Source organism: Chelonia mydas, chromosome 3 (assembly GCF_015237465.2).
Source record: "Chelonia mydas isolate rCheMyd1 chromosome 3, rCheMyd1.pri.v2, whole genome shotgun sequence".
Classification (NCBI taxonomy): Eukaryota; Metazoa; Chordata; order Testudines; family Cheloniidae; genus Chelonia; species Chelonia mydas.
The window spans coordinates 178,109,249-178,124,443 of record NC_057851.1 but is presented as its reverse complement, the minus strand read 5'-3'; the positions used below and the strand labels follow the sequence as shown (position 1 = coordinate 178,124,443).

The window sequence follows — 15,195 nt, the reverse complement described above, 5'->3', positions numbered from 1 at the left end:
TCTAACTCCAGATGACCTCTCGAGCTCCTTTCCAACTGTACATTTCTATGACTCTATTATAGGTGAAGAAATCAAACCTAAGATTAAAGGCTAGGCCATAAAGCTATTTAGTGTACACATGACAGTAGCAGTTTGAATGTTTAAAGTGTATTAAACATTAGCAGTATTCCAGTTAGCCTTTTCATATTAACCATGGATGTCCCCTGAAAACAGACTACTTTCCAGTGGCCATTGGGAATTACTGCAGGAATGGTCATAATCTTACCCTCGGAGCCACTGTTAAACTGTTCTATGTTGTACCTTAGAGATTAACAAATTTATTTGCATCCGATGAAGTGAGCTGTAGCTCACGAAAGCTTATGCTCAAAGAAATTTGTTAGTCTCTAAGGTGCCACAAGTATGCCTTTTCTTTTTGCAAATACAGACTAACACGGCTGCTACTCTGAAACCTGTTTTATGTTGTTTTCTTTTTCCCCCCATCAACCACTTCCTGCCCTGTTTGCCACTGCTGCTGACACTTGACTGCTGTCAGGCATGGAACCAGGGTGTGGGAGAGGGGATTGCTGAGGAATGAATATCCAAAGCAGCTGCTACCTTAGATTGTCCATGCCAGTTTGTGATTTTATAATCCCTGTTATTTTTTAGATGCATCTCTTCCCTATTGCTGTGTGAAAGACCTATGCAAACGAACATTTGACATCTTGTGTAATCAACGTAATTGCAGACACTTTCCCTCTAATCAAATAACTATTGTGCTTTAAATTCACACCCTACTTTAGTTTGAATTGGCTTGTCAACCCTTGTAAATTCTTAGTGCAGAATAAACATCCACAGGGAGAGTTAGGCTACATCTACGCTACAGCAGTCCATGTGGTGGCGATGCTCTAAGCTGATGGCAGAGCGCTCACGCGTAAGCTTAACTCCTGCCTCTCTGAGAGGCAGTAGCTATGTCAGTGGGAGAAGCTCTCCTGCCAAAATAGCGCTGCTTACGCACATGCTTAGGTTGATATGATTTATGTCACTCAGGGGTGCAGATTATTCACACCCTTCAGCAATGTAAATTAAACTGAAGTAACTCGTACCATACACAGTGTCTTAATGTGGAATAGCTATTGTGCTATAAATTCCACCATAGTTGTTTTGCACTAACTTCCCTGGGTAGACAAGCTGTTAGTAATTTAGTGGGCTCTATTTCAATAACACGTAAAATAACCTGAATCTGGCTTACGTTCTCTCTTTGTGCTGCTCACAAACCGGGAAGAATTAGTGGGGGAAGCAAAAGTGGATGGGAATCTGGGGGGCAGTGACCATGAGTTGGTTGAGTTCAGGATCCTGACGCAGGGAAGAAAGGTAAGCAGCAGGATACGGACCCTGGACTTCAGGAAAGCAGACTTCGTCTCCCTCAGGGAACGGATGGGTAGGATCCCCTGGGGGACTAACATGAAGGGGAAAGGAGTCCAGGAGAGCTGGCTGTATTTCAAGGAATCCCTGTTGAGGTTACAGGGACAAACCATCCCGATGAGTCGAAAGAATAGTAAATATGGCAGGCGACCAGCTTGGCTTAATGGTGAAATCCTAGCGGATCTTAAACATAAAAAAGAAGCGTACAAGAAGTGGAAGGTTGGACATATGACCAGGGAAGAGTATAAAAATATTGCTCGGGCATATAGGAATGAAATCAGGAGAGCCAAATCGCACCTGGAGCTGCAGCTAGCAAGAGATGTCAAGAGTAACAAAAAGGGTTTCTTCAGGTATATTGGCAACAAGAAGAAAGCCAAAGAAAGTGTGGGCCCCTTACTGAATGAGGGAGGCAACCTAGTGACAGAGGATGTGGAAAAAGCTAATGTACTCAATGCTTTTTTTGCCTCTGTCTTCACGAACAAGGTCAGCTCCCAGACTGTTGTGCTGGGCATCACAGCATGGGGAGTAGATGGCCAGCCCTCAGTGGAGAAAGAGGTGGTTAGGGCCTATTTAGGAAAGCTGGACGTGCACAAGTCCATGGGGCCGGACGAGTTGCATCCGAGAGTGCTAAAGGAATTGGCGGCTGTGATTGCAGAGCCATTGGCCGTTATCTTTGAAAACTCGTGGTGAACGGGGGATGTCCCAGATGACTGGAAAAAGGCTAATGTAGTGCCCATCTTTAAAAAAGGGAAGGAGGAGGAACCTGGGAACTACAGGCCAGTCAGCCTCACCTCAGTCCCTGGAAAAATCATGGAGCAGGTCCTCAAGGAATCAATCCTGAAGCACTTACATGAGAGGAAAGTGATCAGGAACAGTCAGCATGGATTCACCAAGGAAAGGTCATGCCTGATTAATCTAATCGCCTTCTATGATGAGATTACTGGTTCTGTGGATGAAGGGAAAGCAGTGGATGTATTGTTTCTTGACTTTAGCAAGGCTTTTGACACGGTCTCCCACAGTATTCTTGTCAGCAAGTTAAAGAAGTATGGGCTGGATGAATGGACTATAAGGTGGGTAGAAAGTTGGCTAGATTGTCGGGCTCAACGGGTAGTGATCAATGGCTCCATGTCTAGTTGGCAGCCGGTGTCAAGTGGAGTGCCCCAGGGGTCGGTCCTGGGGCTGGTTTTGTTCAATATCTTCATAAATGATCTGGAGGATGGTGTGGATTGCACCCTCAGCAAATTTGCGGATGATACTAAACTAGGAGGAGTGGTAGATACGCTGGAGGGCAGGGATAGGATACAGAGGGACCTAGACAAATTGGAGGATTGGGCCAAAAGAAATTTGATGAGGTTCAATAAGGATAAGTGCAGGGTCCTGCACTTAGGACGGAAGAACCCAATGCACCGCTACAGACTAGGGACCGAATGGCTAGGCAGCAGTTCTGCGGAAAAGGACCTAGGGGTGACAGTGGACGAGAAGCTGGATATGAGTCAGCAGTGTGCCCGTGTTGCCAAGAAGGCCAATGGCATTTTGGGATGTATAAGTAGGGGCATAGCGAGCAGATCGAGGGATGTGATCGTTCCCCTCTATTCGACATTGGTGAGGCCTCATCTGGAGTACTGTGTCCAGTTTTGGGCCCCACACTACAAGAAGGATGTGGATAAATTGGAGAGAGTCCAGCGAAGGGCAACAAAAATGATTAGGGGTCTGGAACACATGACTTATGAGGAGAGGCTGAGGGAACTGGGATTGTTTAGTTTGCAGAAGAGAAGAATGAGGGGGGATTTGATAGCTACTTTCAACTACCTGAGAAGTGGTTCCAGAGAGGATGGTTCTAGACTATTCTCAGTGGTAGAAGAGGACAGGACAAGGAGTAATGGTCTCAAGTTGCAGTGGTGGAGGTTTAGGTTGGATATTAGGAAAAACTTTTTCACCAAGAGGGTGGTGAAACACTGGAATGTGTTACCTAGGGAGGTGGCAGAATCTCCTTCCTTAGAAGTTTTTAAGGTCAGGCTTGACAAAGCCCTGGCTGGGATGATTTAATTGGGGATTGGTCCTGCTTTGAGCAGGGGGTTGGACTAGATAACCTCCTGAGGTCCCTTCCAACCCTGATATTCTATGATTTAAATACTGGGTTGAACTCATATTTTGCTTAGTGTCTAGAAATGCAAGTTTGTTCCACATTGGATGTGTGAAGGTTTTTCTTCTTCTCTTGCAGGTAGAGGCACAGCTACTTTTGATGGCACAGCTATAGCAAGTGCAGTTGTTAAAGAACTTGCAGAAAATATAAAGTGTCGCACACTTTTTTCCACACATTATTATTCATTAGTAGAGGACTATTCACACAGTGCTGCTGTGCAACTGGGCCATATGGTATGTACAAACTGTTGAACTTCAAGGAAGGGTATTTGCATCACTTTGGGAAGTGGGGTTTTTATTGGTAGGCCATGTTCCACAATGTGCATAGAGCCTCAGTTTTCTACCTGTAATCAAAAAGGGTGTCCTGAAAGAAGGAAATGTTCTATGTACACTAATGTAAAAGTACTGGATAAACTGCTTTTATGGTGACTTTTTTTAGGCATGTATGGTTGAAAATGAGAGTGAAGATCCAAGCCAGGAAACTATTACATTCCTCTATAAATTCATTAGAGGAGCTTGTCCTAAAAGCTATGGCTTCAATGCAGCAAGGCTTGCTAATATTCCAGAGGAAGTTATTCAGAAAGGTCACAAAAAAGCACGAGACTTTGAGAAAGTTACACTTTCACTGAGACTGTTTAGGTAAGTTCTTTCCTGATTTTATTTTAAAAAAACAAACACAAAAACTCAGGTGCTGTGCCACATAAAGAGGGGCTAAGTGGCTATGCTAGAGCACAACAGAATGGGGGTGGGGAGAACAGAAGGTTTCCTCTTGGCTCCTAGGGGGAGCTAGACATTTTCTCAGTACAGTGGTGCTAAGGGTTCACCTATGTTGTAATTTTTAGAAGTTAGCCGTGGCAATTGTTAGGTGCTACATGACTTCAGAGAAACAATAATACATTTAAAATCGTAAGACTATCCTTTAAAAATTAATATGAAAAAACTCTAAAAATACACTCCTTCAAAAATAGACTAATGAAGTTAAGTGGTAAAACTGAAGGCAAAGGAGGGTTAGCTCCTTATTTTGATTAATTGCCTGCCAGAAAAACTCATGATCAGTCCTTCAAAAGGTGGAGACTGATTTACCCAGAAAACATATTACTTAGTGAAGAACTTACTAGACTTCTTTTACTAAACATAAATGTTACTTAGCAATGTGGACTAATTTCTCTCTCCCTCCCCCCCCCCTTTAGGCACCTTTGCCTGGTGGCAGAGAATGCAGCAGGAGATAAAGCTGTTCCTAAACTGATGACTGTGATCAATAATCTGTAAGATACAGTAACAAGTGTTAGTGGTGGTTTTCTCACAAAGATGGTATGCAGACAACATTATGATCTAATAAACTTTATTTTTTAAAAATGACCATTTTTCCATTTTCTTTCCTAGGAAATTAAACCCTTTTAATTCTTACCTACCCTCTACATAATGGTTATTGAATACTCCACAATATATTAAGTCTAGATGTTATGGTACATGCATACACTTTCAGGCTGTTGATTACCCACTGTCACCAATACACATAAATGGAAAAAAGCTATGAAACTGTATAGAGCTGTATATATACTTGTCTCAGCTTCATTATAGCAGGAAATTGCTGTGATTTCCAGCTGTTGATACAGGTAATGTCCAGACTGTTCAAAAAAAAACTATGAACAGAGTAAAATACAAGACTGTTTTGAGGAGACTTTCTAATGTGTACTTTAAAACATAGTAAAACTTTCATTCACAAAACTTAGTTACATGGGTACTTTGTTTTATAGTGCATTGTATATGCTAGGAAGTCTCATTAAAACACATTTTTTGTTAGGGTGATTTGAGTACAGACTATTGCTGGGGCAGGGAAGGAGATTATTTTAACTTTTTCAAAGGATACCAGAAAAATTGCTGGATATAATTTAAGATTAGTGTTTTCTCTTTCATAGAAAGAACGTACATACTGGGACATGAGTACAGTTACAGCAAGTCTAGGTGTGCTAACAAAACAGGACACATTCAAGTACAATAAGATTTTTTTTTGCTTGAAATTAAAAACAAACTACATGAGAGTAAAGCATTTAAAATCATATTTTTCAATCTGAATAAATGTTAAAAAAAATCAAAAGAAATGCAGAAGTGCTAGCTCACATTTTACCATGTTACAAAAGCAATTGGTACCCATGTCCATAACAGCAGCAACAAAGAATGCTGCTTGTCTACAGAATAGTACTACTGCAAATTGGACTGCGTTTCAATGCTACTTGTAAAAACACCAGCTTTTCAGAAGTTGGTATCTGTACAAAATTGCAGCTTATTTTCTTCACTTCTGTCCCTTCAAGAGTCTTTGTTTACACAGTAATGCTAAAACGCCCAGTTCTGTTATCCTGAGTCAACATATTGCCACTTTCTTTTTGGTAGGTTGAGCTCCATAGTGTCAACACCTTACACATCCATTTTTTAATACAGTCTCTTTCTGCAGAAATGGGCAAGTATAATTTCCTCCAAAAAAAAGTTTAACAGTTATGATATTAGAATGGCAGGACTTCTTTTCTGAAAGGAATTCAGTTGTGCTGCAATGTATTAGATTCTATAGGTGGAGCAGAGTCATATAGTGTATCTGTATCATGTGTAGGCTCTCCAGCTAGTGTACAGGGATTAGAGAGTGTTCCAGCACCACAGTCACAGAAAAACCTAGAAGAAAAAAATTATCTTCAGTAGGAGAATTAAACTTGCTTTAAGTTTGAATAGTAAAGCTGCTCAGCCAAAGTATTCATTCTTGTTAACATACCTATCATGTCTAATAAATTCTACATCATGTCCTTGATGGCACTTCTTAATGCAGTTCACACATATGGCATTACGATCTGTGGTGTTACAAGTGTGACATCTAAAGTAAAATGTAGCACATTAGGCATGATTTGAAAATGGACAGGTGGTTACAGGCACATCTGTAATTGGCAATGTGTTAAGCACAGAAAAATGCCAATTTCCTTGTAGAAGTAATGTTGTTAACCAAAAACCAATCAATCTTGCAGACTCTAGACAATAGATCTAAGCTGGTTCATCATTTACACTAGACAGCTTTCTATTTAATCACTTATATGCTAGAGGGATGCTGGGTGAGGGAGATTACTATTTTTTCTTACCTTTCATGACCTATAACTGTTTATAAATTTGTTACCTGTAGAAGTCATGCATTGGGTAGCTGGTGTAACTTGATATTTTATATAGACACTGGCCTCTACTGACAGCCTTTTCTATGGCATCTTGATTGTTCATTATTTTGTTATCTGTAATAAAAGGATAAACTATCAGATAATTAGAACATTCCTTTTAGGTCTAATCCCAAAACCCCCACACAGTAAACTGCATGGAATATTCCTAGGGGAATTCTGCGCCAAAAAGTTGAAAATTCTGCACACAGTATTTTCAAATTCTGCATATTTTATTTGTCAAAATAACACAATATAATCACAACAGCTTCAATTACGTTTATTTTAAAAATACTGTCAGCAAGTATGTCTGTAACAGTACAGACAAAAGATTCAAGAAATGTTTTTTGACAAATAGATTCCTTACCAGGCATATTAACACAGAACTCTGAGTAATAATTCATTTAAACTACAGTACAGAACAGTATTTCCCACACTCCTCAGAAGCAGTGCAAAGGTTTGGGGGAATCACCGGTAACTGAGGAGATGAGGGAGAGGGAAGTAATTGCTGGGAAGGAGCCTGGGGTTTTTTGGGGGCAGGGAGGGAGTGTTGGGGAGCTTCCCCCATGCAGACCCTGGCTGACCCCTAGCCTCTCCAATTCAGACAGGTACATCTGCCCCTGTCTCCAGGTGTCCCTGCACCCCCATGTTTTCTTTTGGCCCTCCTGTCTACATGTGTCCCACCCCCGTCCCTGTATGTGTGTCTGCCCCCCACTCAATCACCCCCCAGTCCTCATGTGGCCCTGCACCTCCACGCCCATTCAGTCCCTAACCCAATCCTCCCCCACTAGCCCTTGTGAGCCCCTGTCTGACCCCCAAGCAGCCCCATGCTATCTGTCTCCCCATCTCCCGACCTGGCCTGACAGGCGCTGTGAAGAAGGCAGGCTCTTTCTTTTTCTGGGCTAGCACCATAGCGCCCTCTGATGGGCAAAAGGTGGAACTGCAGTAACTTTCTGGCAGAAGCTTTTTACTGCGCAAAAAATTAAAAGTATGTGCAGCTCATTAATTATGTGCATGTGCAGTGGTGCAGAATTCCCCTGGGAATAACGGAACTACAGTAACAGGTTGAGTTCTCCATGTCAGAATTTTAGGCTATAGTTCCAGAGTTTAGGTATTCCTGATATGTAAACAACTAAGCCATCCCTTCTAGATTCCAGGTCAGGGTTGCTGACAGATTAGTAGGCCAACTGATAAGGAGTTCTGCTGTGCATTCTCTGAGGAATGCAGAAGCAGCCCTATTGAAAGAGAAAAACACCAAGCAGCTCTGGTCTTACTTCTTTCAGTAGTACAGCCTTTATTGACCAAGGTTTCACACCTCTATTCTAGGAAGCAGGACAGTATTATTTACTCTAATTTTTCAAATAAGGTAACAAGTTGTAAAAGGCTACTTCCAGCAGAGCTGGGAATAGAACACCGGTCTCATCCACTTAGTCTATCTATACCTATTGTTCTTAGCAGTAGGCCATACTTTCCTCTTAGAACCAAGCACAGACCCCAGGAACCTTAGTACCCAAGTCTGCGTCTCACAACTAGCTTTATAATTCACTTGCAAAATGCTGCCACACTAGTGTGTGGTTCATAGCTACTTACTTTAACAGACTTGTAAAGTAAGTTTCTGAACCATACTGGATACTTGTTTTCACTCACATAGCAAGGAGTTCTGATTACAGGAATTCAGTATGGTCTTTCAAATTCCCAACCAGAAAGAATTAACCAATATCAAAACAGTCTAAAGAAGGATTAACTGATGAAGTGGTCAGTGGAAAAGGCTACATTCTGCCAGGGAAAATTTAGATACAAACAATAGTTTTCATTTTATTCCCTTGGACTCTGCAGTGCTTTAAAGGTGTTCCAGCTATTGGCTTAACTCTGAACAAAGCTCAACTTATTTCTTTTAGATGAAGTTCTTAGGTTCAGGGCAATTTAAAGTGTAATACTGCCAAAAATGAGACACTGGGATATGACAAATTCTACAATATTGAAGTCTCCAGTATGCCATTCATCTTTAAGAAATGCCGTATGTAAACAAATATGCAATGTAAAATCCACACACCTTTCATTGTTACATTGACACCAGATGCTAGAAATAAGCCTCCAAAACGGTTGTTGAAAATCTGATTGCCTTCTAATGTTGCAGTTGCATGATTTGTTATTTCAATACCTGTATTTGGGGGAGGTGAGGCAGAGAATCAAAGCCTTAGTGTGCATTTTATACCTCTTTCAGCAGCCAGATTTACAGTTAAAGAACTTAGTATTTCCTATGATCTGTCAGACAGTCATTAGCAAAATGACTAATATCTAGAAATTGTGCTGTGATTGACCGAGCTAAAGTCCAAACATTCCCACTGCATCTCTTCATAGAGGTGAAGCCAATTTCATGTTTTCCAATTAGCAACTAATAATCAAACCACTAGTTTCTCAGGGCAGTACAACTGACCAAGATTTTCAAAAGTGATGCCATTTTTTTAGGTGCCCATCTTGACGTGATTTTCAGGAACTGTATGCTATCTGAAAAGATATGCTCTTTTAAAGGTGTCAAGGTGGGAACCCAAAAAGTCTGTTGATTAAGCCCAAGATTTTCAGAAATCAAACTCCTTCAGGTCACTTGGCCAGAACTCATTTTGGCAGCTCCCCAGCACTACACAGAAGCAAGACCTTTTAAAGGTCTTCACAGAAGCTTGCTTTTTCTGAAAGACAAATGGAGAAAACTCAAGCATGCAATTTCAATTGATTAGGATTAAAGAACTATTATAGCACAATGTCTAACAAACAGCAGTGTACGAAAGTCACCATTATTACAATAAGACTTAGTATTCCTATTCAACTGATTCCATAAAAACCACAGATTTCAATACTTTTGAAGCCTTCCACGCAAAGTGATTCCAGAATCTCAGAAGTATTTTGCTAAAATTTCCATTGCTCTAAAACAGGATTAGTGATAGAAAATTCAAGTAAACTCTCACCAAGTCAGTAACATATACATCCTGATTGACTTTCAAAAGAAAATTGTGCACAGTTACTAGGAAACCTGCTATGTGATGAGATAGAAACTGCATTATTTCCTGATAATTTCAGAGAATGCTGCAAAACTGGCATTTTGGCAATTCTAAAATCCCAAATGATTTCTAGAACACAACTGTAGAATATCTCAGACTGTCCAAATGAATAATAATCCTAGCTGTAGAAAAGGGACCCTTGCCTGTCATAATACTGAACTAAAATCTGTAAGCTCTAACCCTTCAAAAATATGATTTAAAGAATACAAACCTGCAGCAAATCCATCAAATATTCGATTTTTCCTTAACACAGGGTGACTGTTGGTGCTGATGAGAACACCAGCTTGAGCATTCCTAAAAATATCATTCTCTTCAAGGAGACCTACAACAGAACCAACAACAAACACCAGATTTAAGGCTAACCATCTTTGTGTTTCTCTTTATAAGCAATTTGTATGATATTTTACTCATACTGCCAATGATTTCAATGCCAGTGATGGGTATTCCCAGGACGTAAGGATTAACAGGATGTTGGTGATAATACGTCCATCATCTTTTGAAAGTTATTCTCAATTTACATGCTTCTAAGGATATTTAATATAACCAGGATTTTCAGTACAGATGGGGAAACCATGGGGACTTATGACCCATTACAGTAAGCTCATAAGTAATATACCTAGACTAGTGGTTCTCTTCCGGGAGTACATCAACACATCTAGATTTTTGTGTAGCTTTACAACAAGCTACATAAAAAGCAGTAGCCAAGTCAGTATAAACTAAAATTTCATAAAATGACTTCTTTATACGGCTCTATATACTAATACACTGAAGTGTAAGTACAATATTTATATTCCAATTGATTTATTTTATAATTGTATGGTAAAAATGAGAAAGCAAACAATTTTTCAGTAATAGTGTGCTATGACACTTGTATTTTTTATGTCCGATTTTGTAAGCAAGTAATTTTTTAAATTAGGTGAAACTTGGGGGTACGCAAGACAAAGACTCCTGAAAGGGGTACAGTAGTCTGGAAAGGTTGAGAGCCACTGACCTAGAGGCTACTCTATATTTAAGAAAACCAAATCTGTCAGACTTTGTGCTCTGCTCTTTCTTCTACAGCAGCATTTGGTAGTCTCAAAGAAGAGCATAATTTTTTGACTGGTACTTTTCTGCTGCAGTGCAGCTCAACTCAAAACTTCATAATCTAAAATTAAAGTTAATAATCCACAATGAAGGACTAACTACCTGATTTCTTAATAAGATATTTTCCTTTTAATAGGTAGTAGGGGAAGTTTGGCTCTTTCCAGATCTTTGGTATTGACAAAAACCATACATTTATAAACAAAACCAACCCCCTCACAAATCCAAGATCTGAAATCTTCAATTTGATGATTACATCAGACCTTTTGTCCTTGAATTAAATGGCAAAAAAGTGACAAATGTAGATCGCAGGTAATAAGGAAGAAGTCTAGCCTTATAGAAGTAGTCTGGAATAGGCTTCCTGGATGAGGTGAATTTCTCCTTTGCCTATTACAGTTTAGTATTACAGATTTAACCGATGACACTAAAAAGCATTAGTATGTTTTAAATAAATATTTTACTACTTCATAAAGAAAAATAATCAAATTTCTAAAGAGCAATTTAAAAGAACAATATCTTAATCTGAAATTAGATTATAATCCAATATGTTTAGCGTATTCTAACGAGGAAAGAATGCTACCTCTGCCCCCATTAAATATACAGATGCCCCCATCTCTTCCATCATGGATTTTATTTCTTCTTAGCGTAGGATTACTGTCTGTCTTAATCCATACTCCAGCCATTGCATTATCAAAAATTTCATTGTCTTCTATAAATCCAAGCCCTATAAAAAAAAATATTCAACATAACTGTCTTTCTAATAACCATGTTGCAAAGCATCTTAAGGTCTGAAAAAATGAAAGGATGGACCTACCAGAATTATAAACAAGAATACCACCATTCTGACCTCCCCAGATTTTGTTGCGCCTAATTTTGGGGTTGCTTCCAGTTCTATAGATAATCACAAGCAAATAAGTTATTAAAAAAGGTTCCCTAAAACGGAACATTTAAAATACATCTGAAGATGGGGAAAAAAATAGTACATCAATCACATCAGCATTCTGTAGGTTTACCCATGCAAAAATATAGAAGACATTGCTTGCAAGCCTTTAGAAATCCTTGATTGTTTCCAAGTAGACTTAATTCTTAGATTTAATAGACTTAAGACTTCACACCATTATCAACACAGAGAGAAACTGGGAATAAAAGTCAGCATCCAGGTTCTCCTGACAAGAATTCCTCCCCTTAAATTGAAATTGAGGACACTAGATTTAAAAGGACGCTCCTCTCCCCTCCTCCCGGGGTAAATTTTAGGAACCGAATGATAAGGAGGAGTAGAGAGAGAAATAAGGATAATACAATAAAATCTCTTTTTAGATGTAAAATGAAAACACGTATTACCTTATTTGAACCCCTGAGTACATGTGATTATAGATGTCATTGTCCTCCAACACTCCATGTCCATTGTCATAAAAATAAACACCAACCTGACATTAAAAATAAAATAATTAAATTAGAAGTAAGGAAGAAGTGTGAAAACAGTATTTCTATCATGCAAAACAAAACCCACCTGTTTCCCACTATGTATTCTATTTCTCCTCAGTACTGGAGTACTTCCGGTTGTCACCCAGACTCCAGCCAAAGTATTACTGTAAACTTCATTTTCTTCAATCACACCTTGTCCTTTTTCATGCTAAATACAAGCAAGATAAGTCAAAGATTAAATAAAGTAGCCTCTTGCAAATATTGGCTTTATAGCCTTTTTCTTTTTGTGGGGAAAAAATCTCTTTGTCCAGGTGTGATGTCCTTTCCTATGTTAGGTTTCAGAGTAACAGCCGTGTTAGTCTGTATTCGCAAAAAGAAAAGGAGTACTTGTGGCACCTTAGAGACTAACCAATTTATTTGAGCGTAAGCTTTCGTGAGCTACAGCTGTAGCTCACGAAAGCTTATGCTCAAATAAATTGGTTAGTCTCTAAGGTGCCACAAGTACTCCTTTTCTTTTTCCTATGTTAGACGTCTCCCAGAGTTCTCAAGTTACTACCATTTTTAAAATCATTTTGTACTATTCATGAGACTTTATATTTCTGAACATTTTAAGTGTAAAAACAGGTTAAGAATTTCTCTTTTTACATCTGATTTACTACTTGAGATTTCAAGGTTTTGTACTGAAGTTTAGAAATCTCTGCTGGGTTTTGCTAGTGGAGCTCTGCACTCAACTGTGTGCTAGGAAACCAGGTTCTAATCTTACATCCAGCATTGTCTATTAAAAATAAAATAAGTTATATAAATTGGCATGTTTCTTACTTAAGGCATATAACAATCTTTACTGGTGCATTTGTGTTTAAAATTAAAGCTACATTAGACTTGCAGGGTCAGATAGTAAGGCAAATATTTATACAATTCTAGTCTGAGAGCTTCAGTTCATTTTATATAACCCTTGGTTTCACATGCGAGAGACTTACGACTCTAGTCTTGACTTCTAACTTCTCTGTGTACTTTTAGTGACACATACCAGCTTGTGGGTGGGAAGATATGAATTTAGTCAGTCTAGCGGTAAATGTGAAATGCTCCAGGTTTCTAGATTTAAGTGTACATGATGTAAAATTATTACCAAAAATGGAGGTAAGGTAAAACCTTATTTATTTATTTTTTTTAAAATCTGATGATATTTTGCTAGCTAGCCCTTTTAAAATTACACTGTAGGGCAATGTCTTGAATTTAAAAGAAATATTCTAGTTATATTTGCCAAAATTAAAACAAGATTAATTGTAATTAGGTCAATCTATCTGTAGAACATAAGAAACTACTTCAATCAAAGTATAACAAAACAGAAAATGAAACTTTAAATGTTTACTTTAAAGTTTAAGTCTGTATACAAGGCATTACATTTCCATAACACCCACAGAAAATACTACCTAGCAGAATTTACACGCCTAGACTCGCTATATGTAGTTAGTACTCACCACATAAATTCCACCGTGTTGGCCATCATGAATCTTGTTGTGTCGAACAATGGGACAACTATTTGTTCGAATCTGAATTCCTGCTAATGCATTACCTGTTGAAAGGGGTGATACTTTAAGAAAATCTGGCACACAAAATATAAAAAGTCCAAGATGCAATAAGGTAAATGTATACATTTACCATAAATGTCATTTCCTTCAATAAGGCCTCTCCCATCACCAAAGATGTAAACTCCACCTTGATTCCCATTAAAAATTGCATTGCCCCTAAGGAACAAAACCACATGTTACAAAACTATGAAACTAAGTTACACTGTACCATATAAACTAAACATATATAAAATATACAAATATATGTAAAATTTACCAGGTTTTGAAATCTACAATAGTGTCAGGATTGCAGAATTTTAAGAAACTATATACTTCTAAAAATGTATGCACGCAAGTTAAAAATATAATTTCCTTGCACCCTGACACATCCATTTCATTTTGATATATGTAGGAATGTTAATGTTATTCCCTAAAACATTCCTACGAACGAGCACCAACTAAACACCCAACCACCAAAGAAACAAACCAACCTTATTGTTGGGTCACTGTTTGAGGTAATCCAAACACCTGCAAAATTGTTTGCATAGATTTTATTCTCTATGAATTGTCCTCTTCCTTTTTCATGAACATAGATTCCTCCAGTCTGACCGTGATGGATTTCACACCGAACTACAGTAGGGTTGGCATAAGCTTTGACCTCAAAGCCTGCTATCCTGTTTCTATGTATGTTGCAGCTTTCAAAATAACCCTACACAAAACAACACAACGTTTTCTGTAAGAAAATCTTTTTAAAATATGAGAAAAGACTGTAGTTATGAAATGGGAATCTAAAAAGGAAAAAAAAAGATAGCCATGTCTACAAAAAGTACCATTATTGCTATAGATTTAGGTAATTACATAGCCATCATCACTGTAGTATAAGCATCTTCCAAGTAACTAAAATGAAACAAATACAGAAAACCTTATTAATTAAGTGACAAAAGATTTCTTTGCATTGCTATCTATTAACAGGAATTTGTGTGTCTATTTTCAGTATTCTAGTGCTGCATATTTGGAATTGTCTTACACTAATATTGTTGAGAGTCAAGTTTAAAAAACACGTTACCAAAATTGCTATTTTAAGAAATTGCTCTATTGAATCTGTATTTTGTTAGTTTATCAAATTGAACAACATAAAAAATAACTTAAGAATTTACTTGTGTTTCCCAAATACATTGCAATCAAAACCAAAATTAGAACTAGTTTAGGTGCTGATTCTGAAAAGTGATTAATTTTACTGGACTCCACTGTGACTGCTCATCAAAGTTACTGCTTAAAAAGTCTTTTCAAAATTGTACCTGAAAGTCCTAATCCAGCAAAGCATCAAAGGGAGTTAAT

At 38.3% G+C, this 15,195-nt stretch overlaps 2 protein-coding genes across 7 annotated transcripts in view; one reads left to right on the top strand and one right to left on the bottom strand.

Annotated features, from left to right (window-relative positions):
- MSH6 (mutS homolog 6) overlaps window positions 1–4,902 on the top strand; it is a 33,229-nt gene extending 28,327 nt beyond the window's left edge. Inside the window, exons 8-10 of the mRNA XM_007064899.4 lie at window positions 3,623–3,777; window positions 3,983–4,182; window positions 4,734–4,902. Coding sequence (XP_007064961.2) covers window positions 3,623–3,777; window positions 3,983–4,182; window positions 4,734–4,812 — 434 coding nt within the window. The 3' untranslated portion in view covers window positions 4,813–4,902. The remainder of the gene's footprint in view (window positions 1–3,622; window positions 3,778–3,982; window positions 4,183–4,733) is intronic.
- FBXO11 (F-box protein 11) overlaps window positions 4,869–15,195 on the bottom strand; it is a 200,386-nt gene continuing 190,059 nt past the window's right edge. For 4 of the 6 annotated variants that reach the window (XM_007064896.4, XM_027827247.3, XM_037895933.2 and 1 more), the window contains 12 exons: window positions 14,349–14,566; window positions 13,949–14,034; window positions 13,768–13,862; window positions 12,375–12,497; window positions 12,206–12,291; window positions 11,679–11,755; window positions 11,445–11,588; window positions 9,996–10,106; window positions 8,782–8,889; window positions 6,698–6,806; window positions 6,305–6,403; window positions 4,869–6,207 (listed from right to left, as the gene is read on the bottom strand). In XM_007064896.4, the coding sequence (XP_007064958.1) occupies window positions 6,078–6,207; window positions 6,305–6,403; window positions 6,698–6,806; window positions 8,782–8,889; window positions 9,996–10,106; window positions 11,445–11,588; window positions 11,679–11,755; window positions 12,206–12,291; window positions 12,375–12,497; window positions 13,768–13,862; window positions 13,949–14,034; window positions 14,349–14,566 (1,386 nt within the window). In that variant the 3' untranslated portion in view covers window positions 4,869–6,077. Of the gene's footprint in view, window positions 6,226–6,304; window positions 6,404–6,697; window positions 6,807–8,781; window positions 8,890–9,995; window positions 10,107–11,444; window positions 11,589–11,678; window positions 11,756–12,205; window positions 12,292–12,374; window positions 12,498–13,767; window positions 13,863–13,948; window positions 14,035–14,348; window positions 14,567–15,195 lie in introns of all 6 variants that reach the window. The other 2 variants (XM_027827248.3, XM_043543858.1) reach the window with 1 other exon arrangement.